We start from the raw sequence: 17,885 nt of genomic DNA, 5'->3' as shown, positions 1-17,885 counted from the left end.
CTTTCTGAGGGTAGACAATCTCCTCACGCAGGAAGGTATTCTCTCCAGCATTTTTGTCAAAGAGGCCCCAGTCCATCTTCAGGTCCCAGGTGAGAGTATAACAGGAGCTGACCAACAAGCAGGCGATCCACAGGTAGAGAAACACCACTGCGTCATCATGTTTCTGTTCTGAAAGACAAACATAAGTGACACCATTACCTTCTGCCATTTGGATACAGCCTTTGCCTTCAACTCATACGAATTCGCCGGGAGTTGGTATTAGCACCACAGCTTTCCTTATTTATATTGATGACCTAGACTTGGGTGTGCAGGGCACAACTTCAATATCTGCAAATGAGACAAAACTTGGAAGCATTATGAACAGTGCAGAGGCTGCTCAAAGGATAAAAACATGCTGACGCAATGGGTGATCACATGACAAATGAAATTCAATGCAGATAATTGGTGCGTTTGTGGCAGAATGAGGAGAACCAATGTTTTTTTAAAAATTCATTCATGGGATGTGGGCATCACTAGCTAGGCAAGAATTTCTTGCCCTTCCCTAATTGCCCTTCAGAAGGCGGTGGTGAGCTGCCTTATTGAACTGCTGCAGTCCATGTGGTGTAGGTACACCCACAGTGCTGTTAGAGATGAGTTCCAGGATTTCGACCCAGCCACAGTGAAGGAATGGCTGATATATTTCCAAGTCAGGATGGCTTGGAGGGGAACTTCCAGGTGGTGGTCATACACCATAACCAATTAATTGAACAAAGTTTATTTCCACAACTAAAATAGTGATTTTGTTTGTATCAGAATTTTATGTATTTAAAAAAAATTAGAAAAATGTGTAACATTAGAATCATAGAATCCCTGTTAGTTTTGGTGGAATTTGTTGAGGGATAAATATTGGAGACCTCCCATGCTCGTCAGATAGTGTCAAGGGATAATTTACATCTACCTGTGGGGGCAGACAGCACCTCAGTTCAACATCTCATCCAAAAGGTGGCACCTCTGACAATGCAGCACTCCCTCAAGACTGCACTGAAGTGTCAGTCTTGATTATGTGCTCAAGTCTTTGGATTGGAACCTGAACACAAGGCTTCTGACTCAGGAATGAACGTACTATGGGTGACCCAAGTTCAGCCTAAATTTACAGTCCCTTGTTCCAATTCAATGACTAATGGAATAGTCCCAGCAGCTAGATTGATACAATTGGCATCGGCACTTATACACCGGGGGGGGGGGGAAAGAAATCAAATGGATTCCCCCTCACAGTTGATAGTTAGGATTCCTCGCGGTAAGCGCACTTGCATGTACATCAGCTGAAGGCAGGATTACACTTGGCTGTCATGCCCTCGACATCTGAAGTCACTGTCTAGGTTTACAGATGAAAAATGACAATGACAATTTGACTAATGTGCGGGAATCGCTAATAACACAATTTAATAGATAGAGGGGATTTATTTGTGTAGCTACTTTTTTTTGAAGAAATCAACACTATGGAAGTGAGGGTTTTCATTCAAATAGCTTCCTTTAGGAGACATTATCCTGAGGGTAGATGTGTGGAAGATATTTCCACTTGTGGAGGAGTTCAAAAATATAGAAAACAGAAAACATTGGAAAAATCAGCAGGTCCGACAAAGTTAATTTTATTTTATTTATTCGTTCACAAGATGTGGGCGTTGCTGGCGAGGCTAACATTTATTGCACATCTGTAATTTCCCTTGAGAAGGTGGTGGTGAGTTGCCTTCTTGAACACCCATAGGTACACCCATAATGCTGTTAGGGAGTTCCAGGGTTTTGACCCAACGACAGTGCAGGAACAGCGATATATATCCAAGTCAAGCTGTTGTGTGACTTGCAGGTGGTGCTGTTCTCATGCATCTGCTGCCCTTGTTTTTGTAAGAGGTTGTCGGTTTGGAAGGGGCCGTTGAAGGAGCCTTGGTGAGTTGCTGCATCTTGCAGATGGTATGCACTGCTGCCAGTGTGTGTCAGTAGTGAATATTTATGGTGATGAATGGGATGCCAATGAAGCGGGCTGCTAAGACTCTGGAGTGTTGTTGAATGTTCATCCAGGCAAGTGGAGAGTATCCCATTACACTCCTGATTTGTGCCTTGCAGATGGTAGACAGGCATTGGGGAGTCAGGAGGTGAGTTACTTGCAACAGAATTCCCAGCCTCTTGGCCTGCTTTTGTAGCCATAGTATTTATATGGCCGGTCCAGTTCACTTCCTGGTAAATGGTAAACCCCAGGATGTTGATCGTGGGGGATTCAGTAATGGTAATGCCAGTGGATGTGAAGGAGAGATAGTTAGATTTTCACTTGTTGGAGATGGTCATTGCCTGGTATGGTGATGCATGAATGTTTCTTGCCACTTGTCAGTCCAAACCTAAATGTTGTCCAGGTCTTGTTGTAAATGGAAATGGACAGCTTCAGTATCTGAGTCGCAAATGTTGCCGAACATTGTGCAGTCACCAGCGAACATCCCTACTTCTGATCTTATGATGGAAGGAAGCTCACCAATGAAGCAGCTGAAGGTGGTTGCGCCATTATTCTGAGGAACTCCTGCAGAAAAACACTGGGATTGAGATTATTGGTCTCCAACAACCACAACCATCTTCGTTTGTGCTAGGTATGACTCTAGCCAGTGGAGAATTTTCCCCGATTGCCACTGGCTTCAATTTTGCTTGGATTCCTTGATGCCACACTTGGTCAAATGTTGCCTCGATGTCTCGGACCATCGCTTCCTCTTAAGGCTTGAATTCAGCTTTTTTGTCTATATTTGGATCAAGACTGTAATGATGTGAAGAGCAGAGTTGTCCTGGCAGAAGCCAAACTGAACACCAGAGAGAAGATTACTGTGCAAGTGCCGTTTGACTGTTGAAGACCCCTTCCATCACTTTACTGATGATCAAAAGTAGACTCAAGGATGGTAATTGGCCATGATACGTGTGTCCTGCTTTTTGTGGGCAGGGAATACTTGGGCAATTTCCCACTGTTTTCTAATACCTTAGGTTGTGACCTTTCATCAGAACATTTGAAACTTTAACTCTGTTTCTCTCTCCACAGATGCTGCCAGAGCTGAGCATTTTCAGCATTTTTTGCTTTTATTTCAGATTTCCTGTAACTACAGTATTTTACTTTGGTCATAAATATAGTATAATCAATAATAAATTCAATATAGCAGTCAGGAGTATTGTTAGAATGTGGATCTCGCTATCTCAAGGAGCAGTTGAGGAAAATCGCATAGATGCATTTCAGGCAAAATTAGATAAGTGATGGAGGGAGACAGGAATAGAAGAATATGTATAGAGGATGAGATGAAGTAAGGTGAAAGGAGACCCCTGTGGAGAATAAACACTAGCATGGAACAGTTGGGCTAAATAACCACAATTTGTACTGTGGGCTCTGTAATTATTCTTGTTCTTTTATGATCTTTTAATGCATTACAAAGTAAACTATGGCATATTTTCCATGGTATGAAGGATAACTCAAGCCAATGCTATATTCAGTAATGCTTCATAATGTTTGCAGAACTGAAATATTCCTCCTCTTCCTGAAATATACCCTCAAATATTTTAGTTACATTTTTGTTCGAGGATGTTGAGGGTTATTTAGAGATGTGGATCAGAAATTGGCTAGCTGAAAGAAGACAGAGGGTGGTGGTTGATGGGAAATGTTCAGAATGGAGTTCAGTTACAAGTGGCGTACCACAAGGATCTGTTCTGGGGCTGTTGCTGTTTGTCATTTTTATCAATGACCTAGAGGAAGGTGCAGAAGGGTGGGTGAATAAATTTGCAGACGACACCAAAGTCGGTGGTGTTGTCGACAGTGTGGAAGGATGTAGCAGGTTACAGAGGGACATAGATAAGCTGCAGAGCTGGGCTGAGAGGTGGCAAATGGAGTTTAATGTAGAGAAGTGTGAGGTGATTCACTTTGGAAGGAATAACAGGAATGCGGAATATTTGGCTAATGGTAAAGTTCTTGGAAGTGTGGATGACCAGAGGGATCTAGGCGTCCATGTACATAGATCCCTGAAAGTTGCCACCCAGGTTGATAGGGTTGTGAAGAAGGCCTATGGAGTGTTGGCCTTTATTGGTAGAGGGATTGAGTTCCGGAGTCAGGAGGTCATGTTGCAGCTGTACAAAACTCTGGTACGGCCGCATTTGGAGTATTGCGTACAGTTCTGGTCACCGCATTATAGGAAGGACGTGGAGGCTTTGGAGCGGGTGCAGAGGAGATTTACCAGGATGTTGCCTGGTATGGAGGGAAAATCTTATGAGGAAAGGCTGATGGACTTGAGGTTGTTTTCGTTGGAGAGAAGAAGGTTAAGAGGAGACTTAATAGAGGCATACAAAATGATCAGGGGGTTAGATAGGGTGGACAGCGAGAGCCTTCTCCCGCGGATGGAAATGGCTGGCACGAGGGGACATAGCTTTAAACTGAGGGGTAATAGATATAGGACAGAGGTCAGAGGTAGGTTCTTTACGCAAAGAGTGGTGAGGCCGTGGAATGCCCTACCTGCAACAGTAGTGAACTCGCCAACATTGAGGGCATTTAAAAGTTTATTGGATAAGCATATGGATGATAATGGCATAGTGTAGGTTAGATGGCTTTTGTTTCGGTGCAACATTGTGGGCCGAAGGGCCTGTACTGCGCTGTATCGTTCTATGTTCTATAACATGACCGTGCATTATGCAGAACTGAACAGAATCATGCAAAGTTTTATAAAACTTTACATCTTCCAAACACCGAGGAAAAATAAATCAGCTTGGTTGTGTTGGGTGTACAGTTGCTCGAATTGGAAAGTTTGAAGTTTAGGTCTACACTCGGGAGTTTGAGCTCAGTAACGCGACTCATTCTGCACAACACTATTGAGGGATTGTAACACTATCAAAAAGTGATGTGGATCAGCCATTAAACTAAGGTCCCACCCAGCTATTGTGGTGGTTCAGCTGGACATCAAGAGATCCAAGATCAAAAGACAGAGCCCTTGCTGTGTCCCAATCTTTCTCTTTTTTTTTAAATGTAATTCATTCCTGGGTTGTGGGCATTGCTAGTTGATCCAAGAAACTAGTGGTGGGTCACCTCTTGAACCACTGCATTTTTTTCTATAATCTGATTCAACCAAACAGCTTTCTGAAACCAGCAACAATTAGTGAACCTGTTGGGTTTTTATGATGCTTATTGTTTTCAGCCTTTTTTATTTTAACTGAATTCAAATTCTCAAACTCCCACAGTGGAGTCTGAACAATTTCTCTGTTACCAACTGATTCACAGATATCCTTCAGAAACTTACCTTTTGCCTCTATGTGTCTTCAATATTATACGGACGTGGTTGACTCTGAAGTGGACCAGAAAGTTACTCAGTTGAATCAATGCTATAAACAAAAACGTGGTGGTTCAAGGAGAAGGCCCACTACCACCTTAGACAAATGAGAATTGCCTATAAAAGCCAGCCTTGCCAGCGACAGGGAAATCAATTTAAAAAGAAAATGTCTTTCTAAATTATGTAAACAACAGCCAGCAGAGGGTCAGCTTTAAGTGAGGTTCAGTTTAAGCCAAGGACTGCTTATACAGAATACCCAGAAAGATATTGACAGAAGGCACCTGATAAACTAGGAAAACATATTAAGCATTGGGGAAGGTATAATCTAAATGGCATAACTGCTTCATCTCAGTCAAAAACTAAATTGCAAAAGGTGATTCAATACTGACCAGGTGGTCCAGCTTCAACATCATAAGCATTTTTATTTTTTTATAAATTTAGAGTACCCAATTTTTTTTTACAATTAGGGGGCAAATTAGATTGGCCAATCCACCTACCCTGCGCATCTTTGGGTTGTGGGAGTGAGACCGATGCAGATACGGGGAGAATGTGAAAACTCCACACTGAGGGCAGCATGGTAGCATGGTGGTTAGCACAATTGCTTCACAGCTCCAGGGTCCCAGGTTCGATTCCCGGCTTGGGTCACTGTCTGTGCGGAGTTTGCACGTTCTCCCCGTGTGTGCGTGGGTTTCCTCCGGGTGCTCCGGTTTCCTCCCACAGTCCAAAGATGTGCAGGTTAGGTGGATTGGCTATGCTAAATTGCCCTTAGTGTCTAAAATTGCCCTTAGTGTTGGGTGGGGTTGCTGGGTTATGGGGATAGGGTGGAGGTGTGGGCTTGGGTAGGGTGCTCTTTCAAAGAGCCGGTGGAGACTCGATGGGCCGAATGGCCTCCTTCTGCACTGTTGATTCGATGATTCTATGACAGTGACCCGGAGCCAGGATCGAACCCAGGTCCTCAGCACTGTGAGGCAGCAGTGCTAATCACTACGCCACCACCGTACTGCCCTATAACCATTTTTACTAGTATTATTAGGTTAAATAGAAATAACATCACCCTCGGGTACACTTTAAACGACACGTGGTATAGGCTCTTTTTGAGCCTATACCACCAGCTAAATGTTTTGGGGAGTTAAGTTTTTGCTGCAGCTGATTTTATGCCCATTAACATTAGTGATGGACAATGTACCTATGACTTTCTGACAGCAAGGTTCTTCTTTGGCAGCACAGACTCAGGTTAATCTGCATTGTAATCCTCAAAACAAAATTTTGGACTGAGTTACATTATATTTAGCTGAACCTAACTAAGCTGCAAATTGCATCATTAATCTAAACGTTTTATAAAGTGGAGTCCACTTTGTTAACTCAAGTTGTGTTACACTAATGTGGAGTCTGCATTGTTTACCTGTGTTGTTATATTAAGATGGCGTCTGTTTCATTTGTTATGGGTCCAGGTTTACAGAACCCCAAAGTGTTTCTTGGAGTTTCAACCGACCCACAACTTTTAATAGATTGTGGTGTGGGAAGCACACGGCACACTCTCCAGGTGTGATACAGCAGAAATGGACAAGTGGTTTTTAAAACAAAACAATGTTTATTCAATGAACTCAGGTTAACCCTTTTAAAACAAACATTGACTATCTTAACACCCATTACAACACTAAATAATCCTTCAAAATGTTCCTTTAAACATCCAAAAGACTTCAAACCTTCAAAAATAGGAGCACATTAGGTTATATTCAATATATTTATAGTCTTTGGATTGCAGAAATCAACAGACCAGCTGTGTTTCTTCATGCAGCTCACAGCAAAACAGACACTCCCAGCTGCGTTCTCAAACCGAAACTCAAAAAGCAGAAGTGAGCTCAGCTCCCCCCACCCTCTGACATCACTTCAGTAATATGATCAGCTCCATTTCTTAAAGGTACATTGCTTAAATATCCATTTCTTAAAGGTACTCTCACATGACCCATTCTCCTGAGCTTGCTAAACAAAGGTGGAGTCAGTTTCAGTAAGCTATATGCATTATTTTAAGATGGACTTTACATCGTTAACCAGAGTGTGTTATACAAATTTGATCCGAACCGTGCATGGAATTTGGATTTCCAACCTTAATTAGGGGTCGGTCTACTAGACAGGTGTACAATTCTGCTACACAAGAAAAAATGTTGCTGTCCGACCACAGCATTAACAATAACTTTCTATAATCTCTTTAATCTTGCAGAACATCCCATGGCTCTTTACAACAGCATAAATACTGATGCTGAGTCAAAGACGATGTTAGAACAGGTGGCCAAATGTTTGGTCAAAGAGTTAAGTTTTAAACAGCATCTTAATTGATCACAGAGAGATAGAGAGGCTGAAAGGTTTAGGACCCCAGCATTAAATCTGCCCCATTAGAAAAGCTCCACCACAATCAGTTGATGAGTCAGTGCTCTGCAGTTGACGTGCCAGTATTTACTAAGTGGGTGCCATTCTTGCTAAAGTCCCACAACAGAGACGTGTGCAGTAGTGAAAGAGTGCTGCACGCTTTCAAATGAAACATTAGACCAAGCCCAGAACTGCTCTCTTAAGAGAAAGTAAAAGTTTCTGTGACATTATTCGAAGGGCAGGGCAGTTCTCCCAGAATCTTGACCAACATGTTTTCCAGGATGATTCACTTCACTTCTGTTCGCGGGATCTTGCCACTCCAACCGTGGCCTAAACCGCGGCGGTCACAGCTTTTTGAAAGCAACTCAATGGATGTGAAGTGCTGTGAAACATCTCAGAGCTGAATAAATTAGTGAAATTAAAGTCACGAGCATAGCATTGATACCCTAGTGACTCCCTAGCCCCAAAACGATAGAATTCTTCAAAATAAATACAAATATCTTAAAGGATAGTTAAGTGTCACCAGGTATTGCTAATCTTAAATTAATTCCGATAACCTATTTCTAGTCAAGGCGCAGGCAAAAATATTTACTTTTTATAAAGTAGAAAAGCCATGTTTACCAGACCACAAATAAGCTCCCCAATAGGCACCTAAGAATCTGACAGAACAGCAGCTGAATAAATTATTTTTGTAATTCGATGAGGCACAGAAGCATGGCTAAAACATCAGGGGCGGGATTCTCCGGTCTGCCAGCCTCGTGTTTCTCGGCCATGCACCATTCACTGGCAGCAGGATTCTATCTTCCCACCCTTGTCAATGGGATTTCTCACTGTAACCACTCCACGCCGCCACGAAACACGCTGTCGGCGGGAAAACTGAATCACAGCGACTGGAGAATTCCGGCTCAGTTCTTTAGTGTGCATCTCTCAAACTTTATTAAAGGGCTTTCTGCCAATAACATAATTCTCATTTTATCATTCAAAATAATTAGGAAAGGTGAGTACAGCTAGATAAGAGTACAGGAATTAAACATTATTCAAGCTAAATGTGATGATAAATGGGAACATATCCTGGAATGCAATAAAACGTTGGGAGGTCCTCATTAAATAACAGGATATTGCTGACCAAAATGACACAACTTTCTCTATCTGGATGTGAATAGATCCCAGTATAATTTCTCAGTCACTCTTGGGCTGAATATAGTGTTGTTTACTAAATGGATTATTATTGACCCGTTGCAATACGTTTCTCTATTGAACTCGCCCACTGTGGAGATAGTATTGGAGGTTTTGCACTAGACTGTGCAATTAAGAAATTTGTCTGATATTGTCATAAGTGTGTGAATTGTATAATTTGTCAGATTGCTTCCATTACCCTTGTTATTGTTGTGAGTGCATCAATGCAACATGAAAAATAAAGAGACACCAAATTGTAACCATGGTTTTGAAAATATATGGCAATTCTAGTAAAACAGCTGCTTATACTGATAAAAGCGATGAGACCATTGCTGAATGTAATCTTTGTCCAATAGATCATTTTCTGTTTTTATCTCCAGATCTAGGTCAACCGGAATTGCACCAGGCAGGATAGCTAGCCTCAGGCCTACCATTAATACAGCCCCCCAATGCCTTCATCAGCCATGTTCCTGTAAACCTGATCTGCCCGTTGGACAGTGGCCAGTCCTGGCGCTTCTGGTGAGCAACACCGTTGCTGCTGTCCATGGTGTAAAACTAGAATAGGGTATAAGGTATGCTCCAGGCATGAATACGAGAAGCTGCATAACAAGAAAAAATAAACATGCTGGTGCTGCCTGGACAATGCAACCAGACAAAAAGTGTGCGCTTTCCAACTCAACAAATTCCTGTATTTGTTGTCTTTTCCTTTCAATTTTCCAAGAGAACTATTTTTGTTGCAACCTAAAAGAAAAGCTCTTGGTTTGACTCTTTTTGCCACATCAGTCTGGTTTTATTCATGTCAAATTGAATCCAATGATCAATCGATTGACTACCATAAATATTTAATGTTATCTTTAATGGTACTGGGAGAGCCTTGATAAGCTCCATTAGAAGTTTATTTGACAGACAGCTGATAAAAATCAAGGCTGTGCATTGTAATGATGCGACGTAGGCTTATCTCCCACCTTTTGTTTCCAATTCAAGTGTAGGCAACTATGAGTGTTTGTTTTAGTCTCTACTATTTTTAGCAAGATCCAGAGAGGAAGGAAAATTGAAAAACTATATTTTAAAAAACATGCATCGATTTTTCATGTGTACTTCACTTATACAATATCACAATGATAACTCTGGAAACTGCTATTTGAAATGAAAAATGAAATGAAAATCGCTTATTGTCACAATTAGGCTTCAAATGAAGTTAGTGTGAAAAGCCCCTAGTCGCCACATTCCGGCGCCTGTTCTGGAAGGCTGAACAGCCACGGGAATTGAACCGTGCTGCTGGAGCTTCGTGATCTCACTGGAGCAAGGTGGGATATGCCTTTTAGCTTCAACATCCTACATTAGGAAAAGAATGGCACTTGACGCTAACATTCCCTGTGGAAAAGTACCCCTGTAAAAATCAATGCCTTCAGGAGGAACAGGGGAAAAATTGTGGAGAAAAAACAAATGCAGTCGGAGGTGGTTTGCCATTTGATTCCTTTCCTGTTCAACAATGGGGAAGGACCTACATTTATTTAAATTCCTTTCTTTTGAAAGGACTTTGGTAACTTTTCCACAGGTGTTATGGGTCAGGGTTTAGAGAACCCCGAAGTGTATCATGGAGTTCACCTGACCCACAACTTTTAATAGATTGTGGTATGGGGAGCACATGGCCCACTCTACAGGTGTGGTACAGCAGAAATGGAAAAGTATTTTTTAAAGCAAAACAATGTTTATTCTATGAACGCAAGTTAACCTTTTTAAAGCAAACAGTGAACATCTAAGGAACCATTAATTCAAATACAACCCCAAAGACTACAACACTAAGTAACCCTGTAAACTGTCCTTTTAACATCCAAAAGACTTAACAAACCTTCAAACAGGAGCACATTAGGTTTACATTCAATACTGAGACCATTTACAATTCTGGGTTCACCAAATGATCCATAGATCGTCTTTGGATGGCAGAGATCAACCGTACAGCTCTTGGTTTAAACTTCAGATGCAGCTCACTGAAAAACACAGACACACCCAAGCTTTTTCTCAAACTGAAACTAAAAAGCAGAAGTAGAGCTCAGCTCCATCCACACTCTGATATCACTCTAGTAACATGAGCAGCTCCATTTCTTAAAGGTACATTTCTTAAACACCCATTTCTTAAAGGTACTCTCACATGACACAGGTAAATGATAATTCTTCACTTTGTTGGCTCTTCCAATAACACACTCCTGACATTAAAGGCTCCCTGCCCTTTCACTATAAGGCTGTATGGGTAGAGATCAGGAGTAAGATGGGTGCAGTCTCAATGTTGGGGGTTTACTACAGGCCTCCCAAAAGACAGTGGGAGATAGAAGAGCAGATAGGTAGACAGATTTTGGAAAGGAGTAAAAGCAACAGGTTTGTTGTGATGGGAGACTTTAACGTCCCCAATATTGACTGGGACTCACTTAGTGCTAGGGGCTTGGACGGGGCAAAGTTTGTAAGGAGCATCCAAGAGGGCTTCTTAAAACAATATGTAGATAGTCCAACTAGAGAAGGGGCTGTACTGGACCTGGTATTGGGGAATGAGCCCGGCCAGGTGATAGAAGTTTCAGTAGGGGAGCATTTTGGGAACAGTGACCACAATTCATTAAGTTTTAAAGTGCTGGTGGACAAGGATAAGAGTGGTCCTCGGGTGAATGTGCTAAATTGAGAAAAGTCTAATTATAACAATATTAGACGGGAACTGAAGAACATAGATTGGGGGCGGATGTATGAGGGTAAATCAACATCTGACATGTGGGAGGCTTTCAAATGTCAGTTGAAAGGAATTCAGGACCGACATGTTCCTGTGAGGAAGGAGGATAAATATGGCAAATTTTGCGATCCTTGGATAACGAGGGATATTGTAGGCCTCGTCAAAAAGAAAAAGGAGGCATTTGTCAGGGCTAGAAGGCAGGGAACAGACAAAGCCTGAGTGGAATATAAGGAAAGTAGGAAGGAACTTAAGCAAGGAGTCAGGAGGGCTAAAACGGGCCACGAAAAATCATTGGCAAATAGGGTTAAGGAAAATCCCAAGGCTTTTTACACGTACATAAAAAGCAAGAGGGTAGCCAGAGAAAGGGTTGGCCCACCGAAAGACAGGGGAGGGAATCTATGTGTGGAGTGTAGCCACCTGGGTTGGCCACTTCCCGACTTTAAAATGGAGATCCGCTAAGAATGCAGGGAAATTCAGTCAAACGCAAGAAAAACAAGCAGGTGCAAAGTTTCCTGTATATCAGAACTTGCAGGAACCCAGACAGCACTGAAACTAACAACCATCTACATATTGATGAGCGATCCCCGGGAACAGTTGGAAACAGTTAAGATAAACAAGGACAAGCCAGACTCCTTGGCGCCAGCAGGAGCCAAGACAAAGGAAGGCCAATGGACACTTAGGAACCGCCCAGCGATCAGGGAACAGCTCCAGTATTAGAGAAATCGATCCAAGTGATCAGAACTTAGTCCATTCACTTGGAACCTGGTACGGGGTCCGCCCAAAAGGGCGCGAAGCCCCTGGGGACTATAAAATAGAGACCCCAAGTTCAATTTGTCCTTCTTGGCAGGGCCTCTCAGCAGCTCGAAACAACCCTTGACCGTGACCTGCCTAGCAGCTGCACCAACCAAGTAAGTCTCCAGTCAACGCACGCTACGAGATAGGCGCTCCTAGCTACCAGTCTATACCAGCTTTGAAGCTTGCAGACTCAGAATCGAACAAAATGCCATTTGTTCCCATGACCTGGTGGGCCAGTTCCAAAGCTAAGTATAGGCTTCTTAGTGTTAGAGATGGTCTAGTAAGTAGAGTTTTATGCATGAGTAGTGATTGACTGTGTGTAATAAATGTGTTTTGATTTGAAACTTACTAACTGGTGTATTGAGTTATTGATCAGTACTTGAACTTGAACCTCGTGGTGGTATCATAAAGATACCTGGCGACTCTAGAGCAAAGGTTATAAAACAGAGCAAATTTAGTAAAGGCACAATGAGCAACAGGAGCCAGAGGAAATGGGTGAGGTACTAAATGAATACTTTGCATCAGTATTCACCAAACAGAAGGAATTGGTGAATGTTGAGTCTGGAGATGGGTGAGTAGATAGTTTGGGTCACTTTGAGATCCAAAAAGACGAGGTGTTGGGCGTCTTGAAAAATATTAAGGTGGATAAGTCCCCAGGGCCTGATGGGATCTACCCCAGAATACTGAAGGAGGCGAGAGGGGAAATTGACGAGGCCTTGACAGAAATCTTTGGATCCTCACTGTCTTCAGGTGATGTCCCGGAGGACTGGAGAATCGCCAATGTTGTTCCTTTGTTTAAGAAGGGTAGCAATGATAATCCAGGAAACTACAGGCCGGTGAGCCTTACGTCAGTGGTAGGGAAATTATTGGAGAGAATTCTTCGAGACAGGATTTACTCCCTTTTGGAAGCAAGTGGATGTATTAGTGAGAGGCAGCACAGTTTTGTGAAGGGGAGGTTGTGTCTCACTAACTTGATAAGAGTTTTTCGAGGAGGTCACAAAGATGATTGATGCAGATAGGACAGTGGATGTTGTCTAGCTGTGACTAGTGGTGTTCCGCAGGGATCAGTGCTGGGACCTTTGCTGTTCGTAGTATAAATAAATGATTTGGAGGAAAATGTAACTGGTCTGATGAGTAAGTTTGCGGACGACACAAAGGTTGGTGGAATTGCGGATTGTGATGAGGACTGCCAGAGGACACAGCAGGATATAGATCGGTTAGAGACTTGGCGGAGAGATGGCAGATGGAGTTTAATCCGGACAAATGTGAGGGAATGCACTTTGGAAGGTCTAATACAGGTAGGGAATATACAGTGAATGGTAGAACCCTCAAGAGTATTGACAGTCAGAGACATCTAGGTGTACAGGTCCACAGGTCACATAAAGGGGTGGAGAAGGTAGTCAAGAAGGCATACGGCATGCATACCTTCAATGGCCGGGGCATTGAGTATAAGAATTGGCAAGTCATGTTGCAGCTGTATAGAACCTTAGTTAGGCCACACTTGGAGAATAGTGTTCAATTCTGGTTGCCAAACTACCAGAAGGATGTGGAGGCTTTAGAGAGGGTGCAGAAGAGATTTACCAGGATGTTGCCTGGTATGGAGGACATTAGCTATGAGGAGAGGTTGAATAAACTCGGTTCGTTTTCACTGGAACGAAGGAGGTTGAGGGGCGACCTGATAGAGGTCTACAAAATTATGAGGGGCATAGACAGAGTGGATAGTCAGAATTTTTTTTTTTTTTTTTTTTTTTTAAACAGAGGGTAGTGGGTGCCTGGAACTCGCTGCTGGAGGAGGTGGTGGAAGCAAGGACGATAGTGAAGTTTATGGGGCATCTTGACAAATACATGAATAGGATGGGAATAGAGGGATACGGATCCCGGAAGTGTAGAAGATTTTAATTCAGACGGGCAGCATGGTCGGCGCAAGTTTGGAGGGCCGCAGGGTCTGTTCCTGTGCTGTACTTTTCTTTGTTCTTTGTTGTTCTTTGTTATTAGAAACTTGCCATAAATGCAGAGCAAGCATGTCAAACCCATAAACTACCAGTTTTCAATACTACAGTGGAAATTACATATCTCTCAAAGGGACAGGAATAGGCCATTCAGCCTCGAGTCAGTTTTGCCATTCAATCAGGTCATGACTGATTTTTATCTCATGGTCTACATTAGCTGATTCAAACACCATCAAAAAACAAACAATGGGGAAAAATCAATTTTCCATTCACAAAAAGAACATAGGAATGTAGACAACTGGAAATGTCCATTGTCATTAACCTGCCAGTCCGTTTGTAAAGATAATGGGCGGGATTCTGTGGGAATCAGTGGGGCGGGCAACTCCGGCGCCGAGGAGTGGCGTGAACACTCCAGCATCGGGCCACCCCGAAGGTGCGGAATCCTCCGCATCTTCAGGGCTAGGCCGGTGCCAGGGTGGTTTGTGCCATGCCAACCGGCGCCAAAGGGCCTCCGCCGGCGCGAGCTGGCGCATGAGCGGGAGCGCCAGTCTGTGCTGGTGTCATCCCAGCGCATGCGCAGGGGGGGTTCATCTCCACGTCGGCCATGGTGGAGGACCACAGCGGCCGACGCGGAGGAATAGAGTGCTCCCACGGCACAGGCCTGCCCGCGGATCGGTGGGCCCCGATCGCGGGCCAGGCCACCGTGGGGGCACCTCCCGGGGCCAGATCCCACTGCGCCCCCCCCCCACGCAGCTAGGTCCCGCCGGTAAGTACCTACTCTAATTTATGCCGGCGGGACCGGCCGAAAACGGGCGGCCACTCGGCCCATCGCGGGCCGGAGAATCGCTGGGGGGCCACTTCCAGTGGCCGCCGACCGGCGCGGTTCCCGCCCCCGCCAAATCCCTGGCGCCGGAGAATTTGGCAGCCGGCGGGGGCGGGATTCAGGCCGCCCACCGGCGATTCTCCGACCCGGCGGGAGGTCGGAGAATCCCGCCCAATATCTCATTGCTCCTCTCATGCCCGTGTACCAAAGGTTTATCCAGAGACACAACCAAGTCTCCTTGTCGATGTGGTTTGGGACGTCCTTCTTACATTCACAGCCCTCTTTGTAAACGTATGAAATGAGGAATAATGCCATTAATCAATCCCAGAGATTTAGATGGGTAACTGCAGAAAAAAATGATAGAGTAGTATGATGATTTGTAAAATCTCAAGTCTCTCTCCATGCAGAGTCTGTTGAAGGATAGTTCCAGAATTTGTTAACCCTTCAGTTATCTCAACTAAGAGACCGTTAATGTGGACAACATTACAGCCAAGGTCCGATTCACCTAAATCTCAAGCGCACGTCGTCCAGCCAGGGCTGCTGGATAGCATTCAGGAGTGAAAAACAGAGTTGATTCCTACTCCTCTTGCCCAAGAGTTCAATTGTGGCGCCCCTAACTGCTGCTATGGCAACATGTGCAATAAGATATGGTTACAAGTGAACACCAAGCCCCACTGTCCATTGCAAATATCAGTATATAGCTGCTTTGGAGTGAGTTGTCATTTACTTTTTTTTTCTATAAATTTAGAGTACCCAATTCATTTTTTTTTCCAATTAAGGGGCAAATGAGTGTGGCCAATCCACCTAGCTTGCACCTCTTTTGGGTTGTGGGGATGAAACCCACGCAAATATGGGGAGAATGTGCAAACTCCACACGGACAGTGACCCAAGCCGGGATCGAACCTGGGACCTCGGCGCTGTGAGGCTGCAGTGCTAACCCACTGCGCTACCGTGCTGCCCTGAGTTGTCATTTACTACAGACAACTCTGGCTGGACCTTCTATGAGTTTAATTTGGAGCAGGTAAGTCGACTGGAGAACAAATTAATGTTAAGTGAAAGAAACACTTTGATTAAATTAATATAAACATACATATTTTTCTTCCAAACAATGCATTTCCTAAAGCAATGATTAAATAAGTATGCATAAAGCTTTAAATGCTAAATGTTCATCGAGGCAGATGCCTGGTAATGGTAATGAGCCCTTGTTTTTGTCACTTCATTTCATATGATTAGCCACTTTTTACCCTGAGTTAGTATTCAAATCCCATGACCTACTTTTTTTACATCCATTCTAAGGATGTGGGCTTCACCAGCGGAGCCAACATGCATTTCCCATTCCTAGTTGCCCCAAGAAGGTAGTGGTGGGCCTTCTTTTTGAGTCACTGCATATGGTTTGATACAACCGAGTAGTTTGTTAGGCGACTTGAGGGCAGCTAAGGGATAAAGTTTAAAATATATTGTAAGATTTGAATTCACGTTCTTGGAACTTATAGCCCGGATTATTAGTTTTGTAACAAAGCCATCAGACTAACATGCCCACTTTGAAACACTATCTTACTTTTGCAACCTTGATGCCACAAGACCTCTGCAACCTGTCTCAGCGCAATGTACAAGCCAGTACCGTCTGGCCCTCTGACCTGCTATGCATCCCTTTTACCATCCACTAAATGTTCCATCAGCAGTGGCGGAGCTATAATTAATTAACTGTGCATTATAATTATTGTAAGAAGAAAACTTTCCAGAAACATTGCAGTAAGTAACTGTCCTGGTCCGACTCCCCCCTTAAATTCCTTGTTGGTGCTGTTAGTTAGACTTGCTCCTTAACTCTTCAGCTTGAGATTTTTTTCTCTTGTAACCTGATGCAAGTACAAGCTTATAAAACATCTGGGACCTTAGTGAAAGATGGTACCACAAAGCTAATGTGCAGGGATTGATGCAAATTCTTGTGATTTTACAAGATGAATCTTATTCATAAGATAGAATGGAATCATAGAATTCCTCCAGTGCAGAAGGAAGCCATTTGGCCCATCATGTCTACACCAACCCTCTGAAAGAGCACTCCACTGATCTATCCCCACCTAACCTGTACATCTTTGGACACTAAGGGGCAATTTAGAGTGGCCAATCCACCTAATCTGTACATTTTTGGATACTAAGCGCAATTTAGCATAGACAATCCACCTGACCTGCACATCTTTGGACTGTGGAAGGAAACTGGAGCACCCAGAGGAAATCCGCGCAGCCACGGGAGAAAGTGCAAACTCACACTAACAGTCATCCAAGGCTGGAATTGAACCCGGGTCCCTGGCGCTGAGGCTGCAGTGCTAACCACTGTTTTTTAAAATAAATTTAGAGTACCCAATTATTTTTTTTCCAATTAAGGAGCAATTTAGTGTGGCCAATCCACCTAACCTGCACACCTTTGGGTTGTGGGGGCAGACACGGGGAGAATGTGCAAACTCCACACAGACTACTATTTAAAGTGAAATTTACCTTTTTATTTGAAGTATCATTTACCTGTTAATTAGTATAATTTGCATTGGTTCAGATGTTAAGGTAAAAGTTACAAAAGTGAAATTGTATTGGTAATTTCTTCATTTGCAGGTCATTTGGGAAATTTGGTTATTTTAGTTTGCGATTCCCCATGAGGATTGTGACACCCTTAATTACTGGACTTAGCTTTCTGGTGAGTTTAATGGTAAACAAATGTGGAAATTCTTAATAATGGGAGACAAATAATGAAGCAGTAA

At 43.4% G+C, this 17,885-nt stretch overlaps 1 protein-coding gene across 1 annotated transcript in view; it reads right to left on the bottom strand.

Moving 5' to 3' along the window:
• LOC140426653 (xenotropic and polytropic retrovirus receptor 1 homolog) overlaps positions 1–17,885 on the bottom strand; it is a 507,289-nt gene that overhangs the window by 24,186 nt on the left and 465,218 nt on the right. The window contains exon 12 of the mRNA XM_072511735.1: positions 2–168. Within this exon, the coding sequence (XP_072367836.1) occupies positions 2–168 (167 nt within the window). The remainder of the gene's footprint in view (position 1; positions 169–17,885) is intronic.

Source organism: Scyliorhinus torazame, chromosome 7 (assembly GCF_047496885.1).
Source record: "Scyliorhinus torazame isolate Kashiwa2021f chromosome 7, sScyTor2.1, whole genome shotgun sequence".
NCBI lineage: Eukaryota > Metazoa > Chordata > Chondrichthyes > Carcharhiniformes > Scyliorhinidae > Scyliorhinus > Scyliorhinus torazame.
This window is presented reverse-complemented; position numbering and strand designations above follow the sequence as displayed.